Raw genomic sequence first — 15,936 nt, forward strand, 5'->3', positions numbered from 1 at the left:
TGGGGTAAAGGATCCATGGGAAGCTTGTTTAACCTGTACAGATACTAGTATTATCTAGTTCTAAATAAATCAAGTCTTGGTTGAAATATGTGCTCTGTGATTAAGTTATTTTCCTTTATGTAAATAATATACTTACTCTGCCTCCATGCTCTTAATGCAAAGCTTAGCTTCATAAAACATTTGACAACTATCATTTTGATGGTCTGCCCTAAACATGGGGTCATGGATCGGAAACCGGGCATTTGTAAATTGTGTTTCTGACTGTGCGTCATGAATATATTTTTTGCTTTGTCATTTTTCTGTTGTGATCTGGGTCATCACAGAGTGGTCATTTTGGAACCAGATGTGGCAAAAGGGGGTGAAAATAAATACAACCAAACACTGAACTAAATATGTTTACCATTAATGTAACTCTACATTTTATATACTACAAACATAAAGGGAAATTTCCAACACGAAAACACGGACATCACCCAAAATGGACATTGCCATGGTAGCGACCGGTCAATCACAATCGCGGCCGAGCCCTGAAAGCATGTATTGCTTAATTGTCTTTTCTACTCTCAATGGAATCATCATTTACTAAATTAAGATAATTCTGTATTTAAGAGGCTTTCAACAAGTGATTGAGACGATAAACTTGTGTTAACAATGGTTACTGAGGTAATGCCAATTAGGGTAAATCCCTCATAGACTTCTATACAATCAGACAACCTATCTAGAGAACTCGCCTCCCTGCTGGCGTTTAGAGAGGATGCAGGTTTAAGGCAATTTCCCATTGGTTTCACATTTCAGACCCAGAGGGTGACGCTTATTTATAGACCTTTTTATAAGTAGATATCAGTAAGCAGCATGTACAATAAGAGATGCAGCTCAAACTGTTTTTATTATCCGGATAACATTACATCTGAGAAACAAACATGGACTTAATGATGGGTGTTTATAAGTAACCAAAGACACACCTATACAGAAATCATGATACATGCATTCCTGAACGCATAAGGGTAGTACTTATCATTTCTGATTAGCCAAGGCTCCTCTACAAATTGATCAGTGACTTTGGATATTTCATGTCGAAGCATGAATTCCTGTTTTTCCAGTTTTTTTGTTTTCACTGACAGCGGTCGCTAGGCAGGTGCTCGTTCTCCGGGATCCAGGGGGTTCTGCCAAAACACTCGGCGGCCTTCCTGTCGCACTCACAGATGAACATCTCACATTCGTTGTTCTTACCTAAGGAGGATAAAGAAAAGATTATGAAACAGCCAAGATAGTTCCTCTAATTTATATTCACCCCTCCTATAATTACCCAAGACGATGAGTATAGTGATAGCAAGGGGGGAGTCATATTTCTGTAGGTTTAATAGCAAATGTAACATTTCAAAAGATCATGTGTGAAGAGAAATCATGTTTGGGTGTACTCACTGCTGCAGGAGACCTTCCTGTTGGCTTCGTCACAGCTGTAGTTGTATAATTCGGTATAGGGATTGTCAAAAATGGGCCAGCATTCAGAGTGCTGCATAGAATCGGAGTAACACCGGTCATGCACTTCACAGCACCTACGGACCAAAAAGTAAAACAAGATGGTGGTTAAAACAGACTGAACCAACTCCTTTTTTAAAAGTGTAGTCTGACTGAAACAGAGTGAATCATGACCTATCCAGATCATCCACGGGTGTGCCGGAGCCTCCCTTTCCACAGTAGCAGCCGTAGTCAGTGTAGTCCCAAATCGGAGAGCTATCTGGCATCACACACAGGATCATCCTCCTGAACTGGTTCAGGGCCTTGTAGTCCATTGAGGTGGCTGAAGTAAAACAAGCAGACCCCTTAATACTGAACTTCAAGAGCCATATATTCACAACCACTAGATAAACAGCTTTAGTCAAGTCGTACTCACCCACAGAGAGGCCTGCAGCCAAGAGAAACAGAGCCTGGAGGGTCTTCATCGTTTCAGTCAATGGGTAGGTCACACAGTAACACTCACTCTTGCCTTGGGCCTTCCTGGTATATATAGTATATAGGGCAAGTCTCCTCCCCTGTTTAATCTACAAAGGGGTGCATGCCTTGCAATGTAGGTTCCCACACAAACCAACATATGTTAAAGCATGCACAATTCTCACACTCACTGAAATGCTGAGCCATGATCTATCTAGAGTACAGTTCCTCAGCCTTTGGATTAGGATCCATGTGCAGGGCTGTGGATATGGCAATAAGAGTATTAGTTACAGCTCCAAACATTTCTTACATTTGTATCTCTACATGTACGGCAGCCATTCCAGTATCTGTTGAATTCAAACACAGGGAAAAATTGTCAGTAGTTTATAGAATACAAAAAAAATAAATCATTTAACTCAAAGACATACTGTACCTATACTTTTTCCATGGCTGTATGTTTTAAAGGGTATACATATGTTAACAGCTTTAGTTCGGGGCTGTGTTCAATAAAAGTATTTTTTTGTGTTAGGATGCAACGTGTACAGTACATTATAAACGAATGAAAGGATTATCGTGGTACTTGTCATTAACTTGAGTATCCTTAAGCATACAGACATACTGTACATATGCATTGTAACTTTGGTCTTTGGCTAATTGGGATGTTATTTCTCACATTTTTACAAACCAACATTTTGAAATATGACTTAGCATTACAATCCAAATGCAAAAATCCAAATGTATGCAATTGCAGAAATTGACATAACCACTCAACAGCTCTTATTGCCTTGGATTTATCTTAAACACGGGGTCATAGGTCGGGAAAGGCGGAGAAACCCTGCTCAGACATGTGTTAACATCATGTCAATGAATGTCTTATGTTACAAAGCAAGCAGCGTGTACCCCAATGTAGAGATAATCATGAGACCGGCCTGCAAGTTGACAGATGTACAGAGATGTGGAAAATCTCAGTTAAAACGCGTTGGTATATGTATTTGACGAGCACTGGGATCCAAGTGTTCAAAAGTGCAAGTACTGTACAGAAACTGTAGAGGAGAGAGTGTCCCAGCACATCTGTGAATTCACATCAGGTAAACTTCTATTTTTCTTTATCACCCACTATCACAATGTGACTTTTCACTGTATTAAGTATTCTACCAGTCTCATCTTCACATTGAGAGTTTATTTCTGTGTGCTTTTTTCATTGTTTTGTATTTTTTATTCAGGTACTTGTTTTGAATTTTCAGCACTTTGGGAAAAAAAAGGCGTGACCCTTGTGTGTGAAAAAGCCTGATGGTCTGGTCCATCGTAAAAGTGGACTGAATCAAGGAAGCCATTACCTTCTACACATGGAACTGCGTGTCTGAATGACTTTATTCTAATATATACTTTTGTTTTTTGTATCATGACTGAAAAACACAACAAACTGCTTATGAATTTGTAACTGAATCTTTAATACAAAAGTGTACCAGCTTGGTTCAAAGCGTAGACGATTTTTTTTGAATGATATGAAATGATTTCAAAACCTAGCATTTAAAACAAAAAAAGCAGAAGTAACACAAACAAAGGAAATATTCACTGAGGAGATTGTCAGTCTCTACTGGCCTATAGCTTATGATACATTGATGTAAATATACGCTACACATCATAGTTTAAACTTAAAACACATTCAGGTCATTCAAATTTGATGGAATACATCAACAGTACAAACATGTTAACTTTAAAAAAATAACAGTACGACCTTGACTTTGTCACATGATCCAATGCCGGTCCCTTCATCAAGTCTTTTACCTTCTATTACCTTATTGAGGTCTTTTTCATCCAAATCTGAAACTGGTTCAAAGCAAAGATGCCGTTCTGACTCTTTATTTCTGGAATGCATTTTTATGAAATGGATGAAAAGTGCGAACACCACTAAAAGATTTAAAAAGGGCTAGCATTCTTCTGATACATCGTCGTCCTGCCATTGTACATACACTGTATGCATATTCTACATTAGAAATAAACCCCCTTGTAGTGCAGAGCTGATGAAGTTTCTCCCCAAAAATGATCTTTTTTATCACTGCAAGACTAATACAAACCACATCAACCTAAGTAAAAAAAACGTCACAAATGATAGAACATATCTACTGTGTGCTTTATGATTAACACTGAACACACCTCTATGATGAACAGTGGAGAACTACTGCAGTGCATTTAATTCTTCCTTGACCTCGACATTCACATTCTTGATTGTACCTTTGTCGTCTCAATCATGGGAAACGCTACAGCGGCCTCGTGGAACTGAGGACTTTCAGTCACATTTTTGCACCATGACCACTCCTTCTCGTGTCATTTCTGTCTGTTTTGACCACCAACAACCTGCCTTTTAATGTCTACTTAGCAAATACGAAACCTAAAAAGAGTTATCAGTGAACAACAATAGGCTGATTACGTAGGATTGGAGTGAACAATAACAGGGTGTGTACAAAATATCATCTCAGAGCTCTTACCCTCTTATTAGCTAAATGTGAGATTCTCATCCAGGTGATAAGTCCTGGATTTCCCTGTTCTCTATGTGCTAAGGAGCTAGTATTTTTTACACTTGGGGTATGGTTTACACTCTTTTTAAAAACGATTAGAAGGGCAGTCAGATGGGCTTGTATAATAAGGTGGTGACGTATTTCTTCTTGTAGCGATGTGTCGCACTGAGCACCATCACTCCATCCTGTAACAGAAGCAGATAAGGAAGTCTGTAAGTAACTATGTGACCGAAAGATGGAAATTACTGTGTGTGTTTTGGATGGAAATCCATGAGACAGGTACAACTGTTTTCCCCCATTGAGTCTGATAGTGTTGTTGGTATTTATATTGTAAAGTGCACGTTCAGTTTGTTTATCCTGTCACAATGTGGAAAAAAGGCTAAAATACCTGTCCTTCGGCTCCCCTAGGAACTCGTTATCATTCTTGGAATTCCGTAAACACAAACTGCTGTGTAAGCAAACAGCTGCAGACGCTCAGTTTCCATTAAAAATAAATAAAAAACAAAAACCTAACGAAGCTGAGTCACCTCAGGAGGTTGTGCCACATTTCAACAGTCACATAATGCTGGAAAATAAAATAGATGTAATACCTTAATGGAAAGAGCGTAGAGGTGATTCAGCATGACATGGTTGGGCTCTGGGAGTAATGCAGGGTCACACTGGAGAAAAGAAGAAGAAAATAAGGGTTAAAACACAGTTTTTATATACACTGTTTTCAAAAACATATTTGAATTACATTTCAAGGTAATGTATTGTTAAGGATGTGCCTGTAAAAGCCCAAAAATAAAAGCAAATAGTTCATCATTTCAGATAAATCCACCACAACAGAGCTGAATGCGCCTTATTTAACTGCACCACAGCTACATAAAGAGTATGTAGGAATTGACAGGTGTGATTAGACACTGTTCAAGGTCTGGCAAAGGTCTGTGAAGGAAACTTTTCGGGTAAATGGATCCTAATGATAGATAGATAGAATCAGATAGAATCGGAGGATGAAACCCTCTTTATTAGTCACATGCATGCACACAGCAGAGCACACACAGTGAAATTAGTCCTCTGCATTTAACCCATCCTAGTACTAGGAGCAGTGGGCAGCTATCGTGCAGCGCCCGGGGACTATCGTGCAGCGCCCGGGGATGTAAACAGTAAACAGTAACAGCTCAAAATAGAGAAAAAGGCGGTTCTTATAATAACAGCGATAAATAGGCTACTCACAGAGATGCCAGTGTCTTTGTTGAGGATGACCTGCAGCAGGTGGGGAGGGAGTATGGGCGGAGACTTAAACTTCTCTTCCTGTTTAGGAACATACGCTTCCTGATGGTACGGCCCAGGAGGAGAGCTGGAGAGGTCTAATGAAGGGGGTAAGTCAAAATAACAACGGTGGAACAGTTATTTTGAAAACTTTAAAAAGGTTTATTCTCTAAATCCAAAGACTCTTCAGTTGATCCAGGACTAGAACTCGGAAAAAGTTCATATTACTCCTGTAAAATCTGCTCTGCACTTCTTCTCCTAGCCTTCAAAGTCCTTAATGGTCAGGCACCATATTATCTTAAAGAGGCCATAGTACTCTATTGCCCCACTAGGGCATTGTGTTCCAAGAATGCAGGGTCCCAGAGTCCACAAAAGGACAATGGGAGCCATTCACTAACCCAAAACTCATGGGGAAATGATTGAATATGTTGTTTAATTAAAGTGAGTGACAAAATATTGCAAAATAAATGAATACAAGATATATTTTGAGACTCTTCACTGTCCATCATGGAATATTACAAATAGGGTTTTTTTTCAGCACTCACCTGACATGTCAGAGCATTTCTGTGAGTCCACCATGAGAGCGTCAAACACCTCAAAGTCGGTTTTCTTCACCTGGATGATGTTGTTCACTGTCCCAAGCTGACTGGTTACAACAGGCTGTGAGGAAACATGACACAATATACTTGCTATGATAAAAAAATGAAACATTTAAATGTTTAAAAAGCATTTTACATGCAGATAACATGTGAACAATATCAGGTAAATCAGCAAGACATGAATTGTCTCCTACTCCGCAATTTCTTATGTGAAGACTGTAAAAACAATCGCCAAGTCCATCATAGTTTCTGTAATGCTGACCTCGGTGGGGTCGTGGGTCCACTGGCCATCCACATAAAACTTGTACTGATGCTCCCCTTCAGGTAGATCAACAATGGCCACAAAGGTGTTCTGACTTTGACACAGATGACAGGGGGAACATTTAGTGAGGTAACATAGTACTTCTCTTTAAATGCCTTTCCAATACAACTTGATTTAGTAAAAATACAATAGAAAAAAGGTGCTTCCATGGGCAACAATTCGCCTGTTTCATTCATTTAAATTCGCTAGTAGCCTATACTTGAAAAAAGGTAAATAGTTGTACATAAGTCAGCTAGTTACAATTATAAAATAAAGTGTACAAATATTTTGGGGAAAACTGTCAAAGAATTTGGACATCTGCAAAATGTTAAGCACTTAAAAAAAGAAGCTTGCTATTGAATTAAATCAGGTAAAAATACTATGGAGCTCAGACACCCCCTCACCTTCTGATGAGGGGAATCTTGTTGACCCAGTTGTTGAAGGATCCAGAGAGGTACACCTCCTTGCCGTCTCCGGTCCAGCGAAACACTGTCGGTCGGTCTAAAGTCGGCCCTTTGTCATCTGCTTCTAAGTCTTGCTGCCATGCGAGGAACTCCTCTTTCTCTAACGGAGCCTAAAATACCCATAAAACCACCTTTGTTAATAAAGTGGTGCAGGAATGAGTCCTTAACCTGGAATGAGTTAGCTTTGTAGTATTTCCCGGGTTTCCTTGTAATGAAGTCATTGTGTTTTTTTTTACCAAGATGCATTAAATAGTGTTATTACAAGCTTACCATTTTTTAAACTAACTTCCAGGTTAGTTTACTAAGCACGTCATCGATGCGCCGCTCTATGACCTTATGTAAAGTCCTCACAACAGGTTTCTCAGACAACTTACTTTCATATCTTCACCATGAAAAATATCTGCATCCTCAGGGCTGTCCATCAGGATCTTAGGCCCGCCTCCCTCCTTGTTTCCCCGGCTGTCCCTCCGCTGAGCCTTCTCCCCGTGGCCCATGGCCGCCCTCTCGCTGCTTGTATTCCCCATGGCGATGTGTCTTCTTGGAGGCTGGAGCCAGGTCACTATGTGGGGGAAAAAAACAGAGAACATCGCAGGAAACCTTGTATTTTAAATAGGGTCATTAATCATTAATAGCTGCTGCCGGAGTACCAGCTACAAACGTTTCTTTTTAAGAACTCATCACATGTAAGAAAGATAAAAAGGTGTAACACCTTGGGCACTATTTAGAGTGATTTACAATGTGGAACAGCAGAATAAGTTCAGTCAAATGAGTGGATAGCAAATTACAAACAGCAGTGGGCTGGAACCATGTAAAATGGACTTGACAGACGTCTTGATTTACTCCACTTCAGAGGAGACGTTACTACCCTACATCATCTGACTGCTAAATGTAACGCTTGTTTGTAGGATGGGGGTTTATAAACTGAAAATACTGCATTCTTATAAAACAATCTCTGCAACAGGACACTGAAAAGTAGTGTAGAAATGTGTTTGGTTTGGTTCCGTAAGGCTCAAGATGATCCTCACAATTTATGTTCAGAATAGAATTAAAGATAAGAAGTTAAACTTAGAGATTTCATTACAGTTTAAACGTATCTCTCCAAACTAAAACCCTTTTTGGACATTTGTCAAAATCAACTCCTACTGTTTATTGGCTTTATTCTTCTTATATTTGCTATCACTCTTCATATATATGATATGTTTTTACACTGTGTTACAGCTCTATGTAAAACGTCTTGCTGCACTGCCAGCTGCTAAGCAATGGTAACATGACCTTGAAAAAATAAAGGCAGACATGGCATTTCAAGTAATGGATAACCTATTTCCAGGAAGTTTCAATTCAGTGCAATTTCAGAGGAAGTATCAGAGGTGAGATTGAAAACTCAATGCACTGTTTAACAGCAACATGATATATAACCACACTTATTCTTGTTAAGGTATATTTTACCATGTGATCATGGTCGACTGCATTTCAACTTAATGTGCAACGCAAAATGATGTTGACATTAGCCCATAAAAGGTAGTGACCCCCCCCCCCCCCCCCCCGGATGGCTAACGTTACATTTAGCTCATCTTTAAATCTTATATTAAAGAAAATAACCTCTTGTGCTACCTGGGTGGGATTAATAGCTGTATAAGCATGTAACTACTAAACGTTAGGTTGTTTAGTTAGAGTCACTGGTCCACGAGGCACTAAGAGGTACCGTGTTGTTTACCAAAGCTAGCTAGCAGCTAGCCTCCGTGTGTCCTGCAGCAGGCTGGACGTCCCGCTAACACAAACATACTAGCTGCTGATACTAGCTGCGGCATAGGCCTAATTCATCGAATAAAAAAAACAAATACTAGTATTCGATTAGTTTTTTACCTGAGAAGCTTTTAAATTCGAGGGTATCCTTGTTAGCCTAACTGTCCCATTTTATTATTGATAGAAAACAAAACATTAGTCACACTCAGAGCTGTATACGCTCTGGACACACTGAATAACCCTAACCCCGCCCCCTGGTGTGCGCAGGCGCAGTGGATTAAACATTACAATATTTGGTACACTTTTTTACGTGACTTCTGAATTCTCACACAATATAATTGTTCATCATATGCACTTATTTTTGTTTAAACTGCTCACATATCTGGCTGTAGTATTTTACACGTGATTATATTTGAAAGATTGTAGCACTGAATGAAATTGGATATATTCGCCGCTAGATGGAAGTATGGGCCAAGAATAAGTGATGAAGTACAGACCTTTGTATGGTGGAGATAAAAGCCTTAATTTCTAATGTAGATATTTCAAAGAAATGTGTAAAAATGCCATTTTTAATGAAAGTATTCAAGCTCATTTACATGGATACATTGGCACACTTTCTTAAAATATGATCTACATACAAAGAAAGCAAATTAAGATAAACACATGCCTGTCAATTTCCATTTATACCCATAACACATTATTATTTTATAATAGGGTCTCGTCATGCCACTAATTAATGATTTATTTGAGCTACCAATAGTATCTTTACCCTAATTAAGGCTGCAGATGGACAAATAAATAACAGCTTTGAGTCATTCTTGACATTTAGCATGAGTGCTTCTTGCCATTCACATAAAAGGTCTCTACATGGCCTTTAAACTTTGGAGGTCCAGCTGTAACAATGCCTTAAAAGTTGCAGTATACTGCCATACTTTGCTCTCTGGGTGTTCTGTGATCCCTTAAATATCAAACTCTAGAAACAAGATGATGTAGCACATTATTAAGTCTTTTGTCAGGCAGCTAAATCTAATCCTAAATCGAGTGCAAAACGTCACATGGCACGTAGCTGTTGCTTTATTAGGGTTTTTGTCCACCAGCATTTTCTCTTAACAACTTATTTGTGAAAAATCTAACTGTGTTTTCAGCATTCAGGGTCATGGTGTTCGGTAGCAATGTAATTGTTGATCTTTGTTTATTCCCCTCACCACCATTCCCTTACTAACTGTGCCGATTTGCTTTCCCTCAAACTTTTCAACAGATTGTATTCAGCTAATGATGTTCACCCCCTAAACAGCACTCCAACAACCTCCAGGCTCAGGGTGCTTCTGGCACATAATGAGGTGCTAAATTAAAATGTGTCCAGCAGAGATATGTGAACTGCATGGCTGTTGGATTTCACTGGACCATTTGAAAACAGAAGAAACTACATTTCACCAGGCCCTATTATCTATTGTGTCAGAGCAAACACAGACTCAAATTATGGGCATGGTCACAGTCGATTGCAGTGCGCAGATGTTATACCACACCGGGTTCAATTATAGAGGTTTAATGTTTCCCTCCTCAGCCTTTATGCTTTGTAATAGCAAGTTTATATTGTTGGTTTCTTCTCAGATGGCTTCTATATCTGGGATAAAAAATAATTTTGTGACACATAAAATCAAGAGGTCAGTTTATGTTTGATAAAAATGTATATGTGACTGTTTTCAGAGTAATAACTTTAACAAGAGACCTTAGGTATTGCAAGAACAAGGCATGGCAGACAGCCGTCAACAAGTCAGACGGCTGTGTTTGACTCACGACAGCTGAAGAGAGTGGGCTTTATGAAAGAAGTCAGCCTGGCTGGTGGAGGTGGGATGTGGTGTTGTTTTTTCTTGCATACGGAGGAGGATCTAAAAATGGATTGGCAAGATGCTAAGGCATGTTTGAAAACAGTTGGTAATGGTAGAACAAGGACTGAGGTGGGAGTGCGTTAACCCTGTCTTGGATTAGTTTACTGACTTCCAAAGCTGTCTTTTCTAGTGTTTTAATGAAATGTGAATAAAGCTCCTATTAACATTCTACCTGTCTGTCAGAACAATGCCTCCCAAAACAACACATAACACTGTTCTATTTATCGTTGTTTAAAGTGAACTGTTGGGGTAGTTACTTTTGGGCAATGAAACTTCTTATGTTTATGAAAAGATTGTGGTTTTAGCAAAACCCATGTGCAGGAGATAGTTTGTATGTGTGTTTGGCACAACGTTACAAGGAAAGCTACATCTCTACATTTTTAATAAGGCAATTTGTTGTCTCACCAAAACCGGTGATGCACTGCGACCGTGATTCCTGTTCGTTGATAGCATTATGTTGGTGTTTTTCTTCTGCTGATGGCATTTACCCTTCAAAACCTAAAATGGTGTTAATATGTGGACATCCTGCTGAACTAAGGGTGGCAAGTATCATACATTTTGTTTGTTGTTGCAACAGAGATTATTTTCCGCATAATACCGGAATCCAATGGAAAAATTCAGTGCAATGCTCACTTCCGGGTCACCCTTTAAGTAAACGTAATTGCTACACCACTCAATTGGCTACTTCAGACCTCTTGAGCCATTTTTCAGTAATGCAGCCTGGTCTGTCAGTATATCACATTTATATGTTATTATATTTATCAGATCTTTTAGGGGATGTGTCATATTTATCACAATTACCTGACTGTCCACTTGGATAGAATCTCTCTAAAGCTGAAACATCCTAACCCTAAAGCCATAACTTGGAAAGATGTCAAAGCATCATAAGAAATCTTAGATTGGCCAACAGACCTGCTGATGAACTCCGTGATGTGACAGATGCGCTGACATTTTCCTTTCTGGCACCGCTTCCCCAGAGCCATGACCGCACCGTCACAGTTGTTTACCATCACTCATCCCCTGCTGAGTAAAGACAATACACAGCAGCCGCCAACAACACCTCAGCCAACAGTTAGCCCTGATATGCTCTCGGTAGGATTCGCCAGATGTCTGGCGATGACTCACAAAACAACACTTGTTGCCTTGGCAGTCTAACAGGCTCACATCTGTGCAGGCAACACACTTGGCACATTTAAATTCATAAAATACTTCCTCTGTTAAACGCTGAATAAAACTATGTTTAATTAAAGTGCTTACTTTTGATTATCATTGAGTAAAATCAGCGTCTGGTCGAGGCTTTTTTTGCATTTTTCTAAAAAGTCAATGAAAACCAAAAACCTACACATTTCTAAGGTAGTCCTTGTCTCCATTCTCTCTGGTCTTCCCTATTTTCCCGACAACATGAAACAAGTTTTGGTCAACGCATCTTATTTGTAACCTTTCTAAGCATTTAATCCAAAATGTAATTGGTTCCAGCCCACCAGATCCATAGCTAATTTGGTGAAATGGTTAATAATTTGTTCATACTGGAAAATAATAACAGGATAGAAAATATTCAGTTAAATGTTTTCCAAAGCGTGTGTGCGTGTGTGTGTGTTTGTTTGTTAATTCTCTCCTACAAACAATTCTCATCGATACCTGTTCATTTACACATCTGTTTCCAATCATCCTCGTTAGTCCTTACTTGCTCCCAGAGTTTTTCAAAGCCAATCAGCTTCTTGCTTTCTCTCCTGCCTAATCACCTTATATCCTTCTCCCTAGGCTTCTCCGCCCCTCTCTCCACCTGTACCTCATCAAAATAGTTTGTATTTAAGTCCTGCTGGTAACTGTTCAGTCTTTGTTTGATCCTTGGCTTTGTTCTGATCACTTTTGCCTCCACAAACCACAAACGTTATTTCTTTTACCAGTTTTTGTTGCCTTTCGTCTTGAGTCGAACCGCCTCACTGTTTATGATACTCTCATACTTTGGCTTCATGTCAACTACTTTGTTAGATGGATCAATTTACTGTTGGTTTTTAAAATCAATGGGACAGACTTCCGTTCAAATTCTTTTTTTAACATCCATTTTCTTTTTTCACCCGAGAAAATAACTCTTTCCGGTAAAAGGAAAATAAATGCTCAACTAATCACATTTTGCAGAAGAGGACTGAGTGCACTAAACAACAACACAGAGGCTCTTTTGTCCAGAAGCCATATTTTATTAACTCCAAGCTTCACAAAAGCAGCGTATACTAGAATCATTCCTTATGTATTTACCTATCACATTAAAACCCCTACACATTTATTACTCAGCAGTAAATAAACAATATCAATATCCTCAGTAAATTCAGGTTAAAAATGGAATTTTCAAATGCTCCTACCACAACAGTAGATTGTTTATGACTGGACAATAATTCCATGGCACTGTGTCTGTGTCTTATTATTTATATAGTCAGTCAGAGTGTGTTTTAGAAAGATGTTATTTAAAGAAACAGCAAGAAAATGAACACCTAGAAAACACATTCTTGTGCTTGTCACAGTTTTATGTGTTGCTGTTTTAATACCGAAACACATGGCCTTTGATCAAACTGGCAAGTCAACTTTGCATTTTCAACTTTTGTCTCAAGTCTCCAAAGTGTATTAATCCTTTTCTGAGGCATACAGAGCAGATCATAAGCTGGAAATCCCATATGACATGAAGGCTACGTCTCTGTTTGGGTGGGACAACCTTGAATTATTTCACAGAGCAGCTTTCACTTTTGACTCAGCATTTAATGCAGCAATTAGCCCGGTCAAAAACCTCATCATCAAGTCTGTTATGAAATAATTACATAACATCCTCATGTAAATGATTTCCCTCCCACACACACACTCTTCTCTCTTCTTCTGCTTTGTATCTGTGTCTTTCTGTCTGTTTTGTACTGTGTGTACTGTGAAAGTCTCCAGCTGAATGTTATTTTCTTTATTTTACTGACGATTAAAAATTAACATCCGCTTCAGGGCAGAAGACGCTTTATAGCTATGATTTTTCTTTTAATGCTTCACAAATATATTAAGATAAAACTTAATCATTATCCATTCTCCTGGAAATGTGTCTTGTATAACATACTCCAAAGAATTATTTGAATAGCATTAAACAACAACAAAACCATCTGCAAGGGAAATGTGTCCCCACCACCAGACCTATCATTTTTTCGAAAACAGTATCCACTCTGAATTCCAACACCTGTATAAATGGGGTACTAACCATGTTCATTTTAAACACCAGAAGATGACTGGTTAAAACAAACAGATGGAAAGGTAATGATGGGTACGACTATGCTGAGGATTCAGTGAAGCTTTTTATACACTGCCCGGCCAAAAAAAAGGTCAAAAGCCTTTGGGGGCAGTGCTACAATCTGGGGTTGCTGCAGTTGGTCTGGTCTAGGTTCAGCAACATTATGTGCCCAAAGAATGAGGTCAGCTGACTCCCTGAATATACTGAAGGACCGGGTTATTCCATCAATGGATTTTTTCTTCCCTGATGGCACGGGCATGTTCCAAGATGATAATGCCAGGATCCATCGGGCTCAAATTGTGAAAGAGTGGTTCAGGGGGCATGAGACATCCTTTTCACACATGGATTGGCCACCACAGAGTCCAGACCTGAACCCGATTGAGAATCTTTGGGATGTGCTAGACAAGACTTTGCGCAGTGGTCCGAATCTCCCGTCATCAATACAAGATCTTAGTGAAAAATGAATGCAACTCTGGACATAAACAAATGTTGTGACATTGCAGAAGCTTGTGGAAACGACGCCACGGCGAATGCGTGCTGTAATCAAAGCTAAAGGCGGTCCAACGAATATTAGAGTGGGAGACCTTTTTTTTGGGCCGGGCTGTGTATACACAGTATAGACCATGAGCTACTACTCATTAAACTACCTGGTTATGAATGAATTGTTGGAAATCAACAGAAATGAAAATGTATTGATCAAAGAGACAACAATGTGTTAGGAATGATTTTTATCCTGTCAAATTTGAAACATTTTTACTAGAATGCGGAGTTCCACAGGGCAGCTTTCTAGGGCCTCTCCTACATTTCATATTTACAAACGATCTGCCATGTGTATTAACAAATGCATGCATGTCTTTGTACACTGATGTTACTACAATGTTTGCATCTGTAGAAAATACCAGAAAACTAACCCTAATCCTAACCCTAACACATTGCTTCTACGTCAGTTGATTGGCTGGACAAAAAAGGATAAAGCTACGGTGGTGTATTGCTATCACACTAAAAAAAAAAATAAGGCTCAGTATCAAGTAATTACGTGAAAGTTTCTTGTTATAACAAGATCTTTTTCACGTTTAAACAAGATAAGTATCATGTTATTACGTGAAATTATCACGTTATAACGTGAAAATATAATTATCATGAAATAACGTGATAATTTCACGTTATAACGTGAAAATATCATGTTATTTCAAGATAATGACATGGACGAAACAGCGTTCGCTTCAAAGAAATAGCCTATAAAGGAAGTAAAACGGCCCGACGCACAACCGAATTGCCCGAGATGGATGTTTCTGATAATATATGCTTTTATTTCCTACTTGGCCTGAGACACTGGGAGATATTGGCATTTCTTAGGATGGACGGAATTATAATAAGCATGCCAACGCTAAGGAGGCGACTGAAGTTCTTGGGGTTGTTCAGGAGGAAAGCCCAGTCAGACTTGGTGGATTTCTTATCTCAGAATAACGTGATAGTTGCATATCTTGTAAAAACGTGAAAATATCATATCTTGAAATAACATGATATTTTCACGTTATAACGTGATAATTTCATGTAATAACATGATACTTATCTTGTTTAAACGTGAAAAAGATCTTGTTATAACAAGAAACTTTCACGTAATTACTTGATACTGAGCCTTATTTTTTTTTTTAGTGTGATAGCAATACACCACCGTATAAAGCACCATCTCTAAACAAGTAAAAGATAAATGTGTTTAATATACAAGTTTATGTTTTACTTGTTTAAAGATGTTATATTTTACCATATGTATTATTTGATTTATTCATGTACTGTTAATGTGTTTGAATGTCTTGTCTTCTAATCAGACCCCAGGAAGAATAGTTACTGCAGAAATAGTATTCTAAACAAAGTAAAGTAAAAGCCCCCAGCAATTATCTAGAAAGCTTTTGAAGCTTCAAAGCACAAACCTTCGGTTCACCCCCTTTGGCAAAGCCTTATAGTGACTGGGTGACCTTTTG

At 38.8% G+C, this 15,936-nt stretch overlaps 2 protein-coding genes across 2 annotated transcripts; both read right to left on the bottom strand.

The window, feature by feature from the left end:
- Positions 1-873: 873 nt before the first annotated feature.
- Positions 874-2,192, bottom strand: LOC134868630 (phospholipase A2, minor isoenzyme-like). The gene is made up of 4 exons (XM_063889901.1): positions 1,895-2,192; positions 1,654-1,801; positions 1,423-1,556; positions 874-1,230 (listed from the first exon to the last, which is right to left on the bottom strand). Exons 1-4 carry the CDS (start codon positions 1,941-1,943, stop codon positions 1,112-1,114), a joined length of 450 nt encoding a protein of 149 aa, XP_063745971.1. The 5' UTR covers positions 1,944-2,192; the 3' UTR covers positions 874-1,111.
- Positions 2,193-3,359: 1,167 nt separating this feature from the next.
- Positions 3,360-9,066, bottom strand: prkab1a (protein kinase, AMP-activated, beta 1 non-catalytic subunit, a). Its single transcript, XM_063890170.1, has 8 exons — positions 8,930-9,066; positions 7,441-7,625; positions 7,007-7,176; positions 6,564-6,657; positions 6,248-6,362; positions 5,667-5,800; positions 5,042-5,110; positions 3,360-4,636 (listed from the first exon to the last, which is right to left on the bottom strand). Exons 2-8 carry the CDS (start codon positions 7,588-7,590, stop codon positions 4,559-4,561), a joined length of 810 nt encoding a protein of 269 aa, XP_063746240.1. The 5' UTR covers positions 7,591-7,625; positions 8,930-9,066; the 3' UTR covers positions 3,360-4,558.
- Positions 9,067-15,936: the final 6,870 nt, after the last annotated feature.

Source organism: Eleginops maclovinus, chromosome 8 (assembly GCF_036324505.1).
Source record: "Eleginops maclovinus isolate JMC-PN-2008 ecotype Puerto Natales chromosome 8, JC_Emac_rtc_rv5, whole genome shotgun sequence".
NCBI lineage: Eukaryota > Metazoa > Chordata > Actinopteri > Perciformes > Eleginopidae > Eleginops > Eleginops maclovinus.